General features: G+C 37.1%; 1 protein-coding gene across 5 annotated transcripts in view; it reads right to left on the bottom strand.

Moving 5' to 3' along the window:
* Window positions 1–855: 855 nt before the first annotated feature.
* The window catches only part of LOC131752251 (torsin-1A-interacting protein 2-like), a 38,731-nt gene continuing 20,601 nt past the window's right edge, over window positions 856–18,985 (bottom strand). For all 5 annotated transcript variants that reach the window (XM_059056457.2, XM_067030797.1, XM_067030780.1 and 2 more), the window contains 4 exons: window positions 13,002–13,182; window positions 10,103–10,618; window positions 7,593–7,694; window positions 856–6,776 (listed from right to left, as the gene is read on the bottom strand). In XM_059056457.2, the coding sequence (XP_058912440.1) occupies window positions 6,016–6,776; window positions 7,593–7,694; window positions 10,103–10,618; window positions 13,002–13,035 (1,413 nt within the window). In that variant the 5' untranslated portion in view covers window positions 13,036–13,182 and the 3' untranslated portion in view covers window positions 856–6,015. The remainder of the gene's footprint in view (window positions 6,777–7,592; window positions 7,695–10,102; window positions 10,619–13,001; window positions 13,183–18,985) is intronic.

Below are 18,985 nucleotides of genomic sequence, written 5' to 3'. Positions count from 1 at the left end.
TGACTTTAGCCCATTCCACTGAAAGCTCTTATTTAAGACATGCTGACTCCCAAGAGTTCCTATTTTTCTAAACTGCAGGAATTAATCAGATTTTCAAAAGTGAATTCAGATTTGGTGGAAAACTGTTCAATAAAATGTCGATAGGTCTGTTGTTTTTAGTTGGGTACAAACAGTGGGGACAGAAAGCTGGGAGAAGGGTGGGTGAGGGGCTGAGATGGGTATTCAGGTGCTTCTGCGCTCTAACTCTGGTTTGACAACTTTTTTTTTTTTTTTTTTTTTCTTTTTTTTTGCGGTACGCAGGCCTCTCACTGTTGTGGCCTCTCCCGTTGCGGAGCACAGGCTCCGGACGCGCAGGCTCAGTGGCCATGGCTCACGGGCCCAGCCGCTCCGCGGCATGTGGGATCTTCCCGGACCGGGGCACGAACCCGTGTCCCCTGCATCGGCAGGCGGACTCTCATCCACTGCGTCACCAGGGAAGCCCTGACAACATTTTATGGAAGAAATTCTTAACACACTCTTCCTCTCCCACCCCCACACACAACTGAAAGATGTCCACTCTTAAGATTAACACACTCCCAATCAGCACACCTAGGTTAGGAGCAATTCCCAGAGCTCTACTTACAAGCCCTCTCTCTCTCCCACTTAAGAAAACCTCGTTAAGTAGAAATAGCACACGAAGAATGCTAAATGAGGCCTGCAACTGATGGCCGGGTGCCTCCTGACCCTCACAGGATTCTTTGGCTCTTGAACTTATTACCAAAGGAGGGCAGTTTCCTTTCCCATCATTAATGACCATATGCCCATTTCTATAAACTTGCTATCTGGGGAACTATAATCAAGAATGAGTCCACAGAGAAAAATTAAGGAGATTTATTTTTCGTAAAACCACACAACTAATTTGAATAAGGCACATTCTTCAACATCTATAAGAGACAAATGCAAACACAATCATGGTTACATAAGGAAGAAGGGGGATGCCAAGAATTTTGACATGAATACTGGCAAAGCCTGTTTCTTTTTGTTAGGTAAAAAAAAAAAAAAAGAAGCAAATTGCAGTTGTTTGAAAGTCAATGTGCTGTTTCTTTTATGACAGGAATGGCAAACAGATTTAAATCTCCTGTAATCCACTCATCCAGAAGCAGCTGCCTGGAGCTTTGGGCTGAGAAGGCTGAGGCTAGTGTGGGCACAGGGGGAAGGCAGGCTGGAACTGCCGTGGGCCTTCATATCTTCTCGCCAGCTCTGCCCTACCTACTGAGCCCTCTGCTTCCCGAGTCCAAAAATGTTCTTTTTGGTTCAGGTAACTGCTCTTAGCCAAGGGCAAATTTAGTTTATGAAGCCTCAATGAGGAAAAGTGGGAGAACATTTCCCAGTATAGGAACCAATCTATGGATTTTTAAAGACATCAAAACAAGCTGAAGTAAACACAGCACATAATCCTGGAAGGAAAGGCATTGAAAATTGAATTATTTATGTCTTTACCAATTATTTACAGATTAGGGGATACTGGTTGTGTTCTCAGGCCCTTTGGATAAGGCTAGTGCTCTTAACTAGTTTGTATATATATTTTTAAAAACAGATCGAGAAGCACTGCCATATACAGAACTGATAGGGCCGTGTATCAGTTGGAAATGAGTTTCAATTGCCCAGTCTGTCTGAATGAGGCAAATTTAGGCCCACATCATCAGCTACTTTACAACCTAATACCTAAAACTTAATAGGAATAAGGCATTTTTTTTTTAAACCCACATTTGTTTATTTATTTATTTTTGGCTGTGTTGGGTCTTCGTTTCTGTGCGAGGGCTTTCTCTAGTTGTGGCAAGCGGGGGCCACTCTTCATCGCGGTGCGCGGGCCTCTCACTATCGCGGCCTCTCGTTGCGGAGCGCAGGCTCAGTTGCGGCTCACGGGCCTAGTTGCTCCACGGCATGTGGGATCCTCCCAGACCAGGGCTCGAACCCGTGTCCCCTGCATTGCAGGCAGATTCTCAACCACTGCACCACCAGGGAAGCCCAGAATAAGGCATATTTTAAAGTCATCTGGAAAAACTGTTTTACACAGATATCTTTAGTTCTCTCTAGAATTGGTAACACCTTCTTTGCAAATATATTATTATTCATAGCAAGTATTTCCCACGTGACTCATAAGCCTCAGTATTTCATAATCTCATAGATACCCTTAGAAATATTTTAAAATAATCATTTCATCATATTTCTATGGATTATGATAGTGATTCATAATCATTAATATTCACAATACATATATAAAGAGAAACATCAACATTCCCACTGAACAAGTGATACAGTGTTCAAGGTACTTTAATTTTTGAAAAAAACAAAAACAACAGAAAACAGAGCCACTATAACTTTTCAACAAATTTCAAAATGAAATATATTATGCTCAGATTGGTGGACAAAATATTAAAATGAAGATTAATATTTAACCATACATTCAACATGAAAAGCAGATTAAAAACTGCTTTTATAAACTGACATATTGAGGGCTTTACAAAGATGTCTTGGTTTATTTTTATAATTGTTATGTTTTATTTTCAGATGATAAAAGAAAAAAGGTATCATGTTCCTATTTGAAAGTACTTTCTACAAATAAACTGTGTATGGATATAAGCTTTATTCCCAATAAATGATAATCAGCTATAATGATTATATCTTCTGCTTAACATTAGTTTTTGAAGTAGTAGACACCTGACTATGCTGCATAAGAACTGGTCAGATGTATGCAAATATAGTCCCGGAGAAGATCATCTTGCTGAATTAGTATCACTTTTATATGCTGAATTTGTTATATTTTATCATCAATGCTCCTTATGTTTCCTGTATAAAACAAACAAAAACTGTGAAAGGGTCAAAACCACCTCAGCTGCTAACACTGTTCAACTGTGTCATTACCTGGAGGATGGTGGGTCACAGGCCTGCTGAACCTTACCACATAAACTTGGCAGCTTTCAAATGAAATATATTTAAATTACTTTATTGATTTAAAAATTAGAAATAGAAACAACAGCATTGCTACCTTTAGTTATATGAACCCCCTGGAACTCCTCTGCTAACCCTTGGGAACTAAATGGGAAACCTAAAATTTACCCCACAGGGGAAAAAACTCAAGTCAAGAGACAGTTTATAATTCTACCAGTTGGTTCTAGAACTCTGGTATCACTCAAGAAGTGATTTATATTAATATATAACATAATTAGAGTTGTTCTATGATAACAATTAAATGGTGATGTTTGGGTAGCATATGTCATATCACATGCCCACAAGTCATTGTTCTAAGTCAAACAAGCAAACTATCTATTATAGTAATGAAAGATGAACTACTAGACACACAAAAGGAAATTTAGAAACTTGAAAAATGTAAAAAATAGGTACAATTGAATAGAAATTAACCTAAGGGTACATTAGATAATAGATTTTATTTGTACATTTAAAAAATATAAAGTTTTATGCTTTAAGAATAATCATTTTATTCATGAGGACACAGAGCTAATATAGTGCTTCTTTTAAAAATGATTTTTGAAATAGTGGACAGAAAACTGCCAACAGTTTCAGTTGATTGCACTTATACATGGAAGGAGACATGTTTTTTTAACAAAGGCTGAACAGTAAACAAAAAAAATTGTGACATTTGGAAATATTTTCTAAATTATACTGAAAGGAAATGATGAAAAACCATATTCAACTGAATGACGAAACCATCTTTGTCTCAGCTGTGATCTGAGTCACTGACAGATTAGATGTGCACACTTCATACTGGTTCTTTATAAATCTGAGGTAGCACAGGTCAGCAGGCACCAGTTCTACAAGGCACCAATGGTTTTGTGTGATGTAATGCTAACATCTGAGATCCAGAAATATCAAAAAATATTGAATATGGCATGTAGATTTTTCTTCAACTTCCACTGATTTTACATTGGATTGATATTATATTCACTATGCTTTAACTTTTTGTTCAGGAACGTCTCTCCTCAAATCTAGCAGAAGAGTCCTTCACAAAGTCCCAAATGAAAACAGTTCCTTTAGGTATGGCCTTAGGCTCAACTGAGCACAATATCAGGTCTTGGTTAGAACAGATCTGTTTTTCCTGTGACAAACACTTTCAAATAGATTCTTCCCCCCATGTCTTTATGCCCTCTGTTTAGGGATCAATAAAGACCCCTATATCTTCTTACTGTTTCCAAAAATCCTTCTGTACTTTAGTCACATGACTTCAGAGGCCAAAACCTAACTGAAATATTCCAGGTTCATGGTGATAGTTCCTAGGTATGCCATGTAATGGGACAAATCCTTCATTAGGTCAAGATCATTTTACTAAAGTTCTGCCTTCGGGGTTGAGATGCAAATCAACAATCACTGTCTCCATAAACATCTTTCTCAAGCTTTCTTACAATCACAGAACATGGTCCAACAATTAATACTAGCTGTTAAAACCTCTTAGAATCTATCTACCATTTCCACTTCCTCTCACTAAGTATAACATCTCTTGCATTTTTCTAATTGTTAACCTAATCATACTTCTAACTAGCTGGTCAAGAAATGAACTGCAGGGTTTCCCTGGTGGCGCAGTGGTTGAGAGTCCGCCTACCGATGCAGGGGACACGGGTTCGTGCCCCAGTCCGGGAAGATCCCACATGCTGCGGAGCAGCTGGGCCCGTGAGCCATGGCTGCTGAGTCTGCGCGTCCGGAGGCTGTGCTCTGCAATGGCAGAGGCCACAACAATGAGAGGCCCGCACACCGCAAAAAAAAAAAAAAAAAGAAATGAACTGCATTAAATAAATGTTCCATCACTGTATAATAAGTAAACAGTATGGTAAAGTTATGCTAATGTACCTATATAAAAATCTACGATTCAACTGGTTATTAAAATCTGTTCTGCTTAAAGCACTCAAACTCTCATTGTAGACAATTATAAAATTCCATTCAGGGGAGACAGAAATGATAACAGAGATTAACAAAAGCATAGAAATATGCTAGTAAATACTAGTTTATACATTCTGCTATTCATCTGTAAGTCTTTATTCTTCATAAATAGCATGTCTCTTGATAAACCTGTATTTTATTTTGTTTCTCATGAGTTTTAATATTTTCATTTTTTTTCCTATCTTCCAAGATGCTTTTTCACTTAATCAGTGATTTTCAAACTTCCTTATCAGTGGAACTCTTTATTCCAATTAAATCCAATTAAATCTTATGGAGGAGCCCAATATATAAAATGGGAAAATGCAGAACTTCTTTGATACAAAGGGGAGGGGTGCCAGTAGACAGCCTGAAAACCACTGCTCTAAATCATTCAAGAAAATTGAAGCAAAGACACAGCCAATTGGAATTTCTTCATTTGCAGTGATTATAAACAACTCCCCCATTGTTTTCAATTTTTAAGACCATTTCTTGAGCACAGCTGCTTTTCCCTCACAGCTCATTAACGGAACAAAAACATAGTGCCTTACATATATAGTATTTAGGTAAATAAGTATTTGAATTCTTATTTCCTTTTTCATACTGTTCAAAAGTACAAAAAAGCATAAGATGTAATCCCACAACTAGGTTATTAAAATGAATTTTAAAAATATTTAACATGTGATAGAAATTTTTAAAAATTTTCAGTTTTATGATTGTAATTGCTTTAATCTGAGTCCAAATACTATCCAAAAGGCTCCTTAGAGCCTCAAGAAAACAAAAATCGCTCTGTAGTTACTGAGAAGATTATCTTCCCATGTAATGATTCTGTTGCTCTACTTTTGGATTGAAGAACATTCCTCAGTTATATATACCTGATTTGCTTGAAAGGCAAGGAAAAAAAGTCAGGTCAACTTTCAGCTTTGTCAAGCTTAGATTAGAAAGATTTTAAAAAAGTAAAAAATTAACATTTCTTTTCTCAAATAAGCTCATTTGTGCTTTCCAGGCTATTTCCTCACATTCGTCAATCTCCTTCCATATAAATGGAAGGCTTTTAAACTGACTTTTTAATAAGTCCATGCTGACCATAACCAACTCTGTGCTTAGTTATAGAAAGCAGCCCTGTTCTTCTATGCTCCTCACTGGCTGGACAGGCAGCACCAGGTGGGAAATACGGCTCCACAGTCCACTCAGTTTGTCTGAATCCATGTGGTTGAAGGAGCTGGGAGTGTTAGAGTTGGTAAACCTCGCCCAAAGTAAATCTCGCACTTTCTCTTCAGTTTCCCTTGGGCCGACACTTGCTTCTAATGTTTCCTCCTCCAGTAGGATGGTCAGGACCAGGGCCACATCTTTAAAGGCAGCGTTCTCATGGTCACAATACTTGTAGAAGATCAAGGTGGAGCCTGCAGGAAGGGATTCAAAGCGGTGGACCACAGCAGCCTTCTGGCCCTTCTCAAATCCAGAGCTCAGCTCCATGTCAACTGAATGCTTGACCTTATCACTGTCCTGAAAGGTTTTTCCAGCTCCATCAATCTGAATGGCAGAGACTTTCTGGGCAGACGTGTAGGCATCCGCAACGTGGTGGCTGAGGCACTTCAGGGTCTCTCTTCCCTCTCGAGCTGCTGTAAATATGATGGTGGCTGGCTCAGTGGGGTGTGAAGCATTGAGGTGCTTCTGGAGAAACTTACGTCCTCTCTGCCACAGAAAGGAACTCTGGCCTGGAAATTTATCCTTCAAATGGCTGAAATGAACCAAGAAGGCTTCCAAAGCTGGATTTTTGGGTGCTTGCTGGGCCGGAGAGGAATAGTAGCTATTAACAGAACTTAGCAAAATAAGAGTCAGAACCAGGAGGCCAAGAAAGATGGAGCCTATCAGAGAAAGAGAAAATAAAAGACAAAATTAGAGAGAATGTGAGTCAGAAATAAAGCCTGTGGTAAACTGAAAAGAGGCAGATACGCTGTCAGATTTTATTGGCCTGCGGTGAGTTTCTTTTGCCTAAGTCCTTTAAACTTTCAGCTGTTGAAATCTACTGGAAATACTTTTTCTTTAATTTCTTAAGAAGAAATTTGAAGATAACAACATCTTTGTTAAAAGGTAAAATCTACGTTTATATATTTTTTGCTATAACTACTGATGTGATTTAGAAATGAACTATCAGTATATTCTTCTACCGTCTCAAAAGTATCTACTACCTACCTGTACATAGGCCATTTTTTCCTAAACAGTCAAAATGTAAAAATGCCATTTGAGAAGTTAATACTTTCTTTTTCATTGAAAAGACAGCTTTAACAGGGAACTATATTCATATATCTTATAATAGCCTATAATGGAAAATAATCTGAAAAAAATACATATATAACTCAATCACTTTGCTGTCCACCTGAAACTAACACAATACTGTAAATCAACTTTACCTCAATTTAAAAAAAACAGTTTTAGTTTCTTGTTTATGAAAAGCCCTTCCTCCAGTGGGAATTCCCATTTTGTTAAGGATGGCAAAATACTGGCCACCACCCCTAAGGGAAAAATTCCCAGTACTCTATTGCTCTATTCTAATATTACTATCAAACATTAAAAAAAATATTAAAACAATGTTAAAACTATTTAAATCTGCTAGTCTTCTAGGTACTTCTCTGAGGACTTCTGAATGTGAATCACTACAGTAAGACCAGTTTTGTTCTCACCATAGCTCAGAAAATCCTTTTTATTAATCTTTCTTATGGTATCCTGTGCATTCTCTTTGTTTCCTTCCAATTTTTGTGTTTCTTGTTGATGTCTCGCAACCTCTGGGGAAAAAAAAAAAAAAGGAACATTATTTTTAGACAGTACACTAATGAGAGTGTGTATACCTTTATACCTCTTACCGAAGCAAAGAATTACCTGACAGAGGATTTCCATACTTTATATAAAGTTTTGTTTTATACAAAGCTAACTTCCTGTCTTTTCCTTAAGGCTCACCATTACCTTTATTCTACTTAGAATAAAATGAAATGCTGTGAAATTCACTTAAAGATACTGTTGCTACATCCACAATTCTTCACTGGCTCTTACATTAAGGACAAAGAAACAAGCATCCTAATACTGCAGCCAAACCTATCTAACATGTGATTTAAGAAGGGATTTTAGAAATATTGTACACAAGACTCAACATCACAGGGCAATGATGCTCTAATTCCAGTGTTCACCTCTCAAAAGGCTCCTCAAGACCCCCTAGTATACAAATAATGGAGACATTAAGTTTAGAGACAGGAGAGATTACTGTATAGTAATAGCTTACCTTTGCAAAATAGCTTACAAAAGCAAGCTTGAAACTTAGTGAATGAGGTATACAAAGCAAGGAATACAAGGTTAAGAAAATTTATGAACTATATAAAAATGTAGGTGTGGGGTGAGATACCAATCATAAAATGTGTGGGTGAAAAGGAGGGCAGTATTTTGTAGACTCTGAGCTAAGTCACTCTAGAGTCTAGATGTGTGCTTGACCCCAGCCAGGTACCTCATATAACAATGAAAGCTGACTATTGCCCATAACCCTTACTGGAGAAATAACTGAAATAGCATACTCTATTAACATAAAGAAGTAGAGTCATCTTCACCTATAAAGGATAGTTCATTTAGTCATATCACACCAAAACACGGGTTTTAAAAATATCATGTCACAGAATTTAAGGACTGAAAGGATCTTTTTTTTTTTTTTTTGGCGGTACGGTCCAGGGATGTTAAGGGCTTTGCCCAAGGTCACATAAAGAGATATGACCAAGCTGAGATTAGAATGAGGTTCCTCATCTCCTAGATTAGCTCATTCCATTATATTATGTTGCTTCCCACACCTAAACTGCATTTTAAAAACAGTGTTTTCTTCCTCTACTCAGTGAACCTGCATACCAGTGGAATTCTGATGGCAGATAATGGTCCATACAAATCATATCCATTCATTCATTTAACAAACATTCATAGTCACTTCTCTGTGCCAAGTGCCATAGAAACACAATAAATGAGAGAGACATAGCCCTTGCCTTCCCTGAAGTTACAGACTATTCTAATATTAACTAATGAAACATATATTTGAGATCAGACATTGACTTATGGTGAAACATGGAATTCTAGCCCTTAGTCAAGTCCCTGATGAACAGAATGTCTTATATTTTATATTTCTTTGCTCTGGCAAATAGGCATTTCAGACTGAGCTTTCAGAGTACTTATAAAATAAAAATCCACACAGTCCAAATCCATAAAATCACAGAAGGTAAAAAAAGCTGGAAGAGACCAGCTGGATAGCATCTTGTCCTACTTCTTCAGTCTGCAAATAGGAAACTGAAGTACCAGGAAGTTGAGAGGTTTGCCTAAGTTCACCCAAGTTAGGAAGTGGTAGAGCCACAACTAGAATCCACATCTGTTGAGTTCCAGTGTAAAGACTTTGCACATTCCAACTATTATCTTTGTAAGGAATGATACAATGCTGTTTTCCTTAATATACAAGTGGGGAAAATCAGGTGTAGAAAAATTAAGTAATTTGCTTAAAGTGCTATAAAACTGAAAGATGATGGAGTTAAGAGTCCTATACCACTGAAGTTGGTTTTTTTTTTTTTTTTTTTTTTGCGGTATGCGGGCCTCTCACTGCTGTGGCCTCTCCCATTGCGGAGCACAGGCTCCGGACGCGCAGGCCTAGCGGCCATGGCTCACGGGCTTAGTTGCTCCGCGGCATGTGGGATCTTCCCGGACCAGGGCACGAACCCGTGTCCCCTGCATCGGCAGGCGGATTCTCAACCACTGCGCCACCAGGGAAGCCCGTGATGTTGGTTTTTAAATATACCTATCTCTTGATTCATGTAACATTTAGTTTCCCCCAAAGTAAAAGATTTTAAAAAGTGAAAGTGAAGATATGCTCATTAGAAATAAAGAAAAAGCCAGAGGTAAATTTTTTTTAAGTCATGCCTTAAAAAAAAAATCATACTGGATTAATACAGACAGTAAATAAATAAAAACTGTTAAAAAATGCAGCTTATGTGTGGAAAGCAACTTAATGTAGTGGAATGAGCTAGTTTAGGAGATAAGAAACCTCATTCTAATCTCAACTCAGTTATATCTCTTTATGTGACTTTGGGCAAGGTGCCAAGGCCTTAATCCTATGAAGGAAACAGAAGTTCTCTGAAAAGAACAGTACAAAACAGGACAAGCTCAGGGGTTCTCTCACCTGGTGCCAGCAGTCGCTTCCTCAGTGTGTCCTGGCTCTCCAGCCCTGCACTGGAATGCCCAGGACTCTGGGCATCCTGAGGGTCAAGGACAGGTGGCTCCTGCAAAGCTCCGGGTCTGTCGCTCACATGCTCAGGGAGGGCTGCAGAGCTGCTCACTAAGTGTGTGTCTGTTCTTCCCACCTTGTCACTTGGAGAACAGTTGGGTTCTGGATCCAAGAGGTCTTCACCCAGACTTTCTGAAGGGAGTTGATGCCCTTGTTCTCCACCCTGGAAACTCTGGCTGTTCTCACCTTCTGTATCCTTTGGATATTTCCTATAATCTGTTTCATCTGGACTTTCTGATTGATCATCTGTATCTGCACTTCCTGGACCAACTGATTCTACCTCTTGGTGGTCTTTGTTAAGACCAGAGGCAGGGTTTGGGATCTGAGCTTCTTCAGTGGTACTTGCTGTGACTGTAGTCTCCTGTGCCTGACAATTTATTGATGGATCATTTTCCAAATCCTTTTGAGGGTCTATTGAGATAAAAATGTATAATTTTTATTTAAAAAATTTCCCTATATTTTTGTATTTTAACAAGGTCCCTGATTAATAAAAATATTTATATAGATTTTTATGGCTTATGAGGTACTCTTCCTAAACATTATTTCTCTTGACTTTCACTCAAGGTGACTGATTAAACAAATTCACTATCATGTTAATCTAACAAATAATATGAACGTAAAACTATTTTGAATGACAAACCAATTTTTGGTAGTATTAAATACATTTCCCTAATGAAATAACAGACCTAGGCAATATTCATCAATAGCAACTAAAACCATTATGCAAAAGGCTGATGAGGAATTTTATGAACGAGATGAATGAGACTGATAACTGCTGAACCCACTGATCAATCTTAACACCACAAAAAGAAGGAAAACCAGACATTACTAACCTCCCGAATTCAATGCAATAGGAAGTACACCATACCACTTATGAAGTATTCTTGCCAAACTGAATCTGAATCTGATCAAGCTTCTAGAGCTAACTACCAGTTTCCAAGAACACAGGGATAGAGGGATACATTAAATTATGCCTCAGGAATGTAATCAGCAAAACCAACAATGAGGGAAATTCTAAGGGACAAAAGACTTTGTTTATTTAATAACAGCAAGAAATAAAAATAAATGGCAAGAAAAAAAAAAAAGGAGGCGTAACCTATTGAATAAGAGATACTTGAATACATCAACAACGTGTGGACCGCACTGTTTAGATTCACTGTCCTGCAAACCAGTTGTTAAAGAAATATTTATGAGATAATCAGAAAAATTTGAACACCAGATATTTGATGAGACTCAGGAATTATTGTTCATCTTCTAGTTATGATAAAGGTATCATGATAATGTTTTATGGCTAAAATTATGTGACACCTAGAATTTGCTTCAATTCAATGATATGGGGGTAAGGAGAAGTAAGGGAGTATAAATAAAACCACATTAGCCATATGTTGACAGCAGATGAAGCTGTTTTATGGGTACATAAGATTCATTTCCTCTCTGTACTTTTATATATGTTTGAAATTTTCCATAATAAAGCTTAAAAAAAAAGCAATCAAAAAGATATATCAATCAAATGCAGTATGTGGCCCAAATGTAAAGAAAATGAATTAAAAAACCCAACAGTGGGGCTTCCCTGGTGGCACAGTGGTTGAGAGTCCGCCTGCCGATGCAGGAGACACGGGTTCGTGCCCTGGTCCGGGAAGATCCCACATGCCGCGGAGCAACTAAGCCCGTGAGCCATGGCCGCTGGGCCTGTGCGTCCGGAGCCTGTGCTCCGCAATGGGAGAGGCCACAACAGTGAGAGGCCCACATACCGCAAAAAAAAAAAAAAAAAAAAAAAAAAAAAAAAAACCAACAGTGAAGGAAAAAAAAGTTATGAGACAGACAATGGGGGAAATGTGAATACTGGCTGTATATATGATGACGGCATGGAATAACTATTAATTTATTTTTTAGGTGTGATAATGCTAATTTGGTTCTTTTTTAAAAAAAAATCTATCTTTAAGAGATGTAAATAAAGTATTGACAAATAAAATGATATAATGTCTTGGATTTGCATTTAAATATTCCAAGGCAGGCAACAAGAGTACCATTATGTAGGTTAAAGTTGAAGTTAGATTTTGAGTACATGGGACTTCATTATACTGTTCTACTTTCATATATTTAAAAATATCCTTGGGCTTCCCTGGTGGCGCAGTGGTTGAGAATCCGCCTGCCGATGCAGGAGACACGGGTTCGTGCCCTGGTCCGGGAAGATCCCACATGCCGCGGAGCAACTAAGCCCGTGAGCCATGGCCGCTGGGCCTGTGCGTCCGGAGCCTGTGCTCCGCAATGGGAGAGGCCACAACAGTGAGAGGCCCGCATACCGCAAAAAAAAAAAAAAAAAAAAAAAAAATCCTTAATAAAATATTTAAATATGCCCTTCTCTTCTGAAAAACCTACTTCATATTTTACCTATTTTATATCATATCTATATATACACACACACATGTAAGTAGGATGAAGAATTTAAATTTCATCTTTCATTATAATTGAAAGATCCCCCTCTAAATATATAGCATATAGTTTACTTGAGTTTTAAAAATGTAACCATCTTTTTTTAAGATACGTTGTAATTTTTCCAATACTATAGGTTCCTACTATGGGAGTCTCTAAAACATAACTGTTTTTCATAATTAGGGTCTGGTATTATAGTAAAACTCAGTACATATCAAAGAATAAGAATCATAACAAATTAAGCAATTAAGTTAATTTCTTTTTTACTTCCAAATTTCAGTTTTAGTCACCAGAGACTTTCTCTCTAGCACAGCCCTAGTTTCCTACAGCACAAACCTAGTGCTGTACAAACTAGTCTTACCCTCTGGAGGATCCCTAAGTCCTCTGTCGGTCATGTTTGCGTTTTTTATCTCTTCAGGCTTTGGGATACTTTTTGTCAGTGTCTGGTTTTCCTTGTGAAGATGTCTTGTTTTCTTCTTGTCCCAAGTCCCAACAGGCTCATGCTTCCCGTGGACCCAGGAAACAAGGCATATATACAGTGACTAAAATAAAATAAAAAAAATTAAATGACTTTTAAATTCATACATGGGAGAAATGCCAATTTCAGCTTTATTTACTAAATCTGTTTAGTTTGAGTAATATTTCCTCTCTGAAACTTTTCTAGTGAAGAGAAAGTATTTTCTGGTTTTCATGAGGATAATATTCCAAATCCTAGACTACAAACTGAAGAAAAGCTTCAGATTATTAACCTTGTATAGATGCCATAACCTTCTAATACATTCCAGTGTGTCTGGAAGGATGTAAAAAGTAAGACCAAGTGACCAGAATCTTGAAGAGAACATCTTTGAAACTGAAAAGTAATTCTGAGTAAAAATTTAAGTCACTGTTGAGTTAATCACTGCAGATCCTTTATGTCTTCAATTTCTGTCCCATATAAATTTCTCAGAGTTTGCCTATCAGAAGCTTTCACTTATCATTAACAAGTAACAATGCACACGGGCTACCTACAAACTAAGATGGCTGTCTTGGTGTTAGGAAGAGGAAATACACATTTGGAGTTTAGTCACTGCCTTCTTAGTGGTTTTCACACAGTATTCTTTTGTAAAATATGGAGACAGGTATCTCTTTATACAATGCCCTTCTATACAGTGCTCAAAGAAGACTAAATATAAATGATTATGATCTTAAGACATTATGTTTACTCTATATTGTCTTTAATTAAATGTTTCTGTAAAAAAAAAAAACCAAAACAAAAACAAAACAAAAATGATTATGAGTTGTATACAAAAGGAATAAAAATCAGAGGCAATTTATAAGCAATAAAATCTTAATCATGTCATTTTATAGTTAAATCTTATTTTTTGTCACAAAACATACCACTCAAAGTTACTTAACCTTCACTATGTATAAAAATGATTAAGGATTGCTATGATGACTAAATACAAAAATATATGTGAAAGAGCTTTGTAAAGTGCTACATTTTTTGGATAGCCTAGTTGAGAAGTTAGCCAACTAGCCTTTTTTGTGTCCTTCTCACAACACTCTTTTGTAAAATCTAATTTTACAAGTTAAAAAATTTAATCCCAAATGCCTAGCACAGATCTTAGTATACAGCAAGAACCCCATATTTTAATTTAAAAGAATATGAATAAGTGAATGAATGCTTGAATGTACGAATAGAGTGGTGTCAACTATAAACTGAATGTGAAGGGAGGGGTTAAAAACAGGCCTCTTTTCTGCTGGTGTGAACACTTAGAAACAAGTCTCAGATTTGGAGGGCTCCTTGTCACCCTTTTATCTGCTTCAGACTCCTGGGACTGGGCTTATAGATCTCCTTTTCATTACCATCATATGTTGCAATGAGGGTTACCTCCTATCCTATTTTGTGATAGAAAATAAAAAGTCCCCAATCCTTTAAAAATAAAGTCCAGTTACAAAAATTTTAGAAAGCGAAGATGCTATTCACAATAACTGTAAGGTACCTCATGATAAAAACTAAAAGGTACCTAGTAATAAATCTAACAACGCATATGCAAGAATTTTAGAGTGGGGTGAAGTTTATGGTATGTAAATTATACCTCAATAAACTGTTTTTTTAAAAAACTTTTAGGGAGAAAAGTATAAACTTTAAAAAAAGTATAAAGTATACTTTATACTTTAAAAGTATACTTTTAAAAAAGTATAAAGTATAAACTTTACTCGAGGACATAAAAAGGACCTAAATAGAGAAATACATATAGACAGTAAGACTCAAGGCATTTAATGCCACTTCTTTCCAAATTAATCTATAAATTCATTGCAATTTGAAACAAAATCTTGAGACAATTTTTTTATTGTTATATGTTTCCTATGGAATGAACAAGCTGACCTTAAAATTCACAAAGAGCAGTAAAGGATTAAGAAGAGTCAAGATAATTCTGAAGGAAGAAAAAAGCATTTTGAAGAAGAAGGGGGGATATTTTTACCAGCTATATCAAGACGTTAAAAACAATAGGGCGTTGGTGTAAGAAGAGACAGATTGCACAGAATAGAGAGACAAGAAATATATGCATACATAAATAAAGGAAATTCAGTGACAAAAGAAAAAGAATGGATTAGTGAATAGTTTTGGGACAAATGACTTTTCAAATGGGAAAAAAATTAGATTTCTACCTCCACAAAAATCAACTGCAGATAAGAGACCTAAATGTAAAGAGCAAAACTTTTGGATGAAAGCATGGAATACCTTTATAATCTCAAGGTTTTCTTGATCAAAATATAAAATATACAAACTATAAGGGGAACTTTGACAAGTGTGATGACATTAAAAATGTTAGTCTCTAGACAAATCATCAAAATCATGGTTAAAAGATAAATTCACTGACTAGAAAGAGATCAGCGACACATATAATCATTAAGAGATTAATATCTAGAATACAAAAAGACTACTGCAAATCAGTAAGAGACAAATAATGCTATTTTTAAAACAGTGGGCAAAAGAGATGAACAAGCAGTTAAATAAAGAGGACATCTAAAAGTCTACTGAATTGGTAAGAAACATAGTCAAGGAAATGCAAAATGAATTAATGATGAGATACCATTTCACAACCACCAGGTTGGCAAAAATTTTTAAATCAGGCAATACCAAGTGTTGGTGAGGATTTGGAGATACAGAGATCTTTACTGGCAATGAAGTAAACTGTTACAGCTTTGGAGAGCAATATGGCAATACCTAGTTAAGACACACACACATTCTATAAACTGGCAATTCTGCTTCTAGATATATACCTTAGAGAAACTTTTCCTCAAGTGCCCAATGATGTTTGTAGCAGCATTGTTTAAAATGAGGAAAAATGAGAAAATCTTAAATGTCCATAAAGAAGTGGAATTTTTAAATTGTAGTATACTCTTAAAATATAATATTGTAGGGCTTCCCTGGTGGCGCAGTGGTTGAGAATCCACCTGCCGATGCAGGGGACACGGGTTCGTGCCCTGGTCCAGGAAGATCCCACATGCCACGGATCGGCTGGGCCCGTGAGCCATGGCCGCTGAGCCTGTGCGTCCGCAGCCTGTGCTCTGCAACGGGAGAGGCCACAACAGTGAGAGGCCCGCGTACCGAAAAAAAAATCTCCAACAAACAAAAGCCCAGGACCAGATGGCTTCATGGGCAAATTCTATCAAACATTTAGAGAAGAGCTAACACCTATCCTTCTCAAACTCTTCCAAAAGATAGCAGAGGGAGGAACACTCCCAAAGTCATTCTATGAGGCCACCATCACCCTGATACCAAAACCAGACAAAGAGGTCACAAAAAAAGAAAACTACAGGCCAATATCACTGATGAACATAGATGCAAAACTCCTCAACAAAATACTAGTAAACAGAATCCAACAGCACATTAAAAGGATCATACACAATGATCAAGTGGGGTTTATTCCAGGAATGCAAGGATTCTTCAATATATGCAAATCAATCAATGTGATACACCATATTAACAAATTGAAGGAGAAAAACCATATGATCATCTCAATCGATGCAGAGAAAGCTTTTGACAAAATTCAACACCCATTTATGATAAAAACCCTCCAGAAAGTAGACACAGAGAGAACTTTCCTCAACATAATGAAGGCCATATATGACAAACCCACAGCCAACATCATCCTCAATGGTGAAAAACTGAAACCATTTCCACTAAGATCAGGAACAAGACAAGGTTGCCCACTCTCACCACTCTTATTCAACATAGTTTTGGAAGTTCTAGCCACAGCAATCAGAGAAGAAAAAGAAATAAAAGGAATCCAAATAGGAAAAGAAGAAGTAAAGCTGTCACTGTTTGCAGATGACATGATACTATACATAGAGAATCCTAAAGATGCTACCAGAAAAATACTAGAGCTAATCAATGAATCTGGTAAAGTAGTAGGATACAAAATTAATACACAGAAATCTCTTGCATTCCTATATACTAATGATGAAAAATCTGAAAGTGAAATTAAGAAAACACTCCCATTTACCACTGCAACAGAAAGAATAAAATATCTAGGAATAAACCTACCCAAGAAGACAAAAGACCTGTATGCAGAAACTTATAAGACACTGATGAAAGAAATTAAAGATGATACAAACAGATGGAGAGATATATCATGTAAGTCTTGGATTGGAAGAATCAACATTGTGAAAATGACCCTACTACCCAAAGCAATCAACAGATTCAATGCAATCCCTATCAAATTACCACTGGCATTTTTTACAGAACTAGAACAAAAAATTTCACAATTTGTATGGAAACACAAAAGACCCCGAATAGCCAAAGCAATCTTGAGAACGAAAAGTGGAGCTGGAGGAATCAGGCTCCCTGACTTCAGACTATACTACAAAACTACAGTAATCAAGATAGTATGGTACTGGCACAAAAACAGAAATATAGATCAATGGAACAGGATAGAAAGCCCAGAGATAAACCCACGCACATATGGTCACCTTATCTTTGAGAAAGGAGGCAAGAATATACAATGGAGAAAAGACAGCCTCTTCAATAAGTGGTGCTGGGAAAACTGGACAGGTACATGTAAAAGAATGAAATTAGAACACTCCCTAACACCACACACAAAAATAAACTCAAAATGGATTAAAGACCTAAATGTAAGGCCAGACACTATCAAACTCTTAGAGGAAAACACAGGCAGAAAACTCTATGACATAATCACAGCAAGATCCTTTTTGACCCACCTCCTGGAGAAATGGAAATAAAAACAAAAATAAACAAGTGGAACCTAATGAAACTTAAAAGCTTTTGCACAGCAAAGGAAACCATAAACAAGATCAAAAGACAGCCCTCAGAATGGGAGAAAATATTTGCAAATGAAACAGCTGACAAAGGATTAATCTCCAAGATTTACAAGCAGCTCATGCAGCTCAATAACAAAAAACAAACAACCGAATCCAAAAATGGGCAGAAGACCTAAATAGACATTTCTCCAAAGAAGATATACAGATTGCCAACAAACACATGAAAGAATGCTCAACATCATTAATCATTAGAGAAATGCCAATCAAAACTACAATGAGATATTATCTCACACCCATCAGAATGGCCATCATCAAAAAATCTACAAACAATAAATGCTGGAGAGGGTGTGGAGAAAAGGGAACCCTCTTGCACTGTTGTTGGGAATGTAAATTGATACAGCCACTATGGAGAACAGTATGGAGGTTCCTTAAACTAAAAATAGAACTACCATACGACCCAGCAATCTCACTACTGGGCATATACCCTGAGAAAACCATAATTCAAAAAGATTCATGTACCACAATATTCACTGCAGCTCTATTTACAATAGCCAGGACATGGAAGCAACCTAAGTGTCCATCAACAGATGAATGGATAAAGAAGATGTGGCACATATATACAATGGAATATTGCTCAGCCATAAAAAGAAACAAAATTGAGTTATTTGTAGTGAGGTGGATGGACCTAGAGTCTGTCATACAGAGTGAAGTCAGAAAGAGAAAAACAAATACCATATGCTAACACATATGTATGGAATCTAAAAAAAAAATGTTCATGAAGAACCTAGGGGCAAGACAGGAATAAAGACGCAGACCTACTAGAGAATGGACCTCAGGATACGGGGAGGGAGAAGGGTAAGCTGGGACAAAGTGAGAGAGTGGCATGGACATATATACACACTACCAAATGTAAAACAGATAGCTAGTGGGAAGCAGCCACATAGCACAGGGAGATCAGCTCAGTGCTTTGTGACCACCTAGAAGGGTAGGATAGCGAGGGTGGGAGGGAGGGAGATGGGGATATATGTATATGTATAACTGATTCACTTTGTTATAAGGCAGAAACTAACACACCAT

This window comes from Kogia breviceps, chromosome 1 (assembly GCF_026419965.1).
Source record: "Kogia breviceps isolate mKogBre1 chromosome 1, mKogBre1 haplotype 1, whole genome shotgun sequence".
Taxonomy (NCBI): domain Eukaryota; kingdom Metazoa; phylum Chordata; class Mammalia; order Artiodactyla; family Physeteridae; genus Kogia; species Kogia breviceps.
The sequence above is the reverse complement of the archived record's forward strand: the minus strand, read 5'-3'. Positions and strand labels throughout refer to the sequence as shown.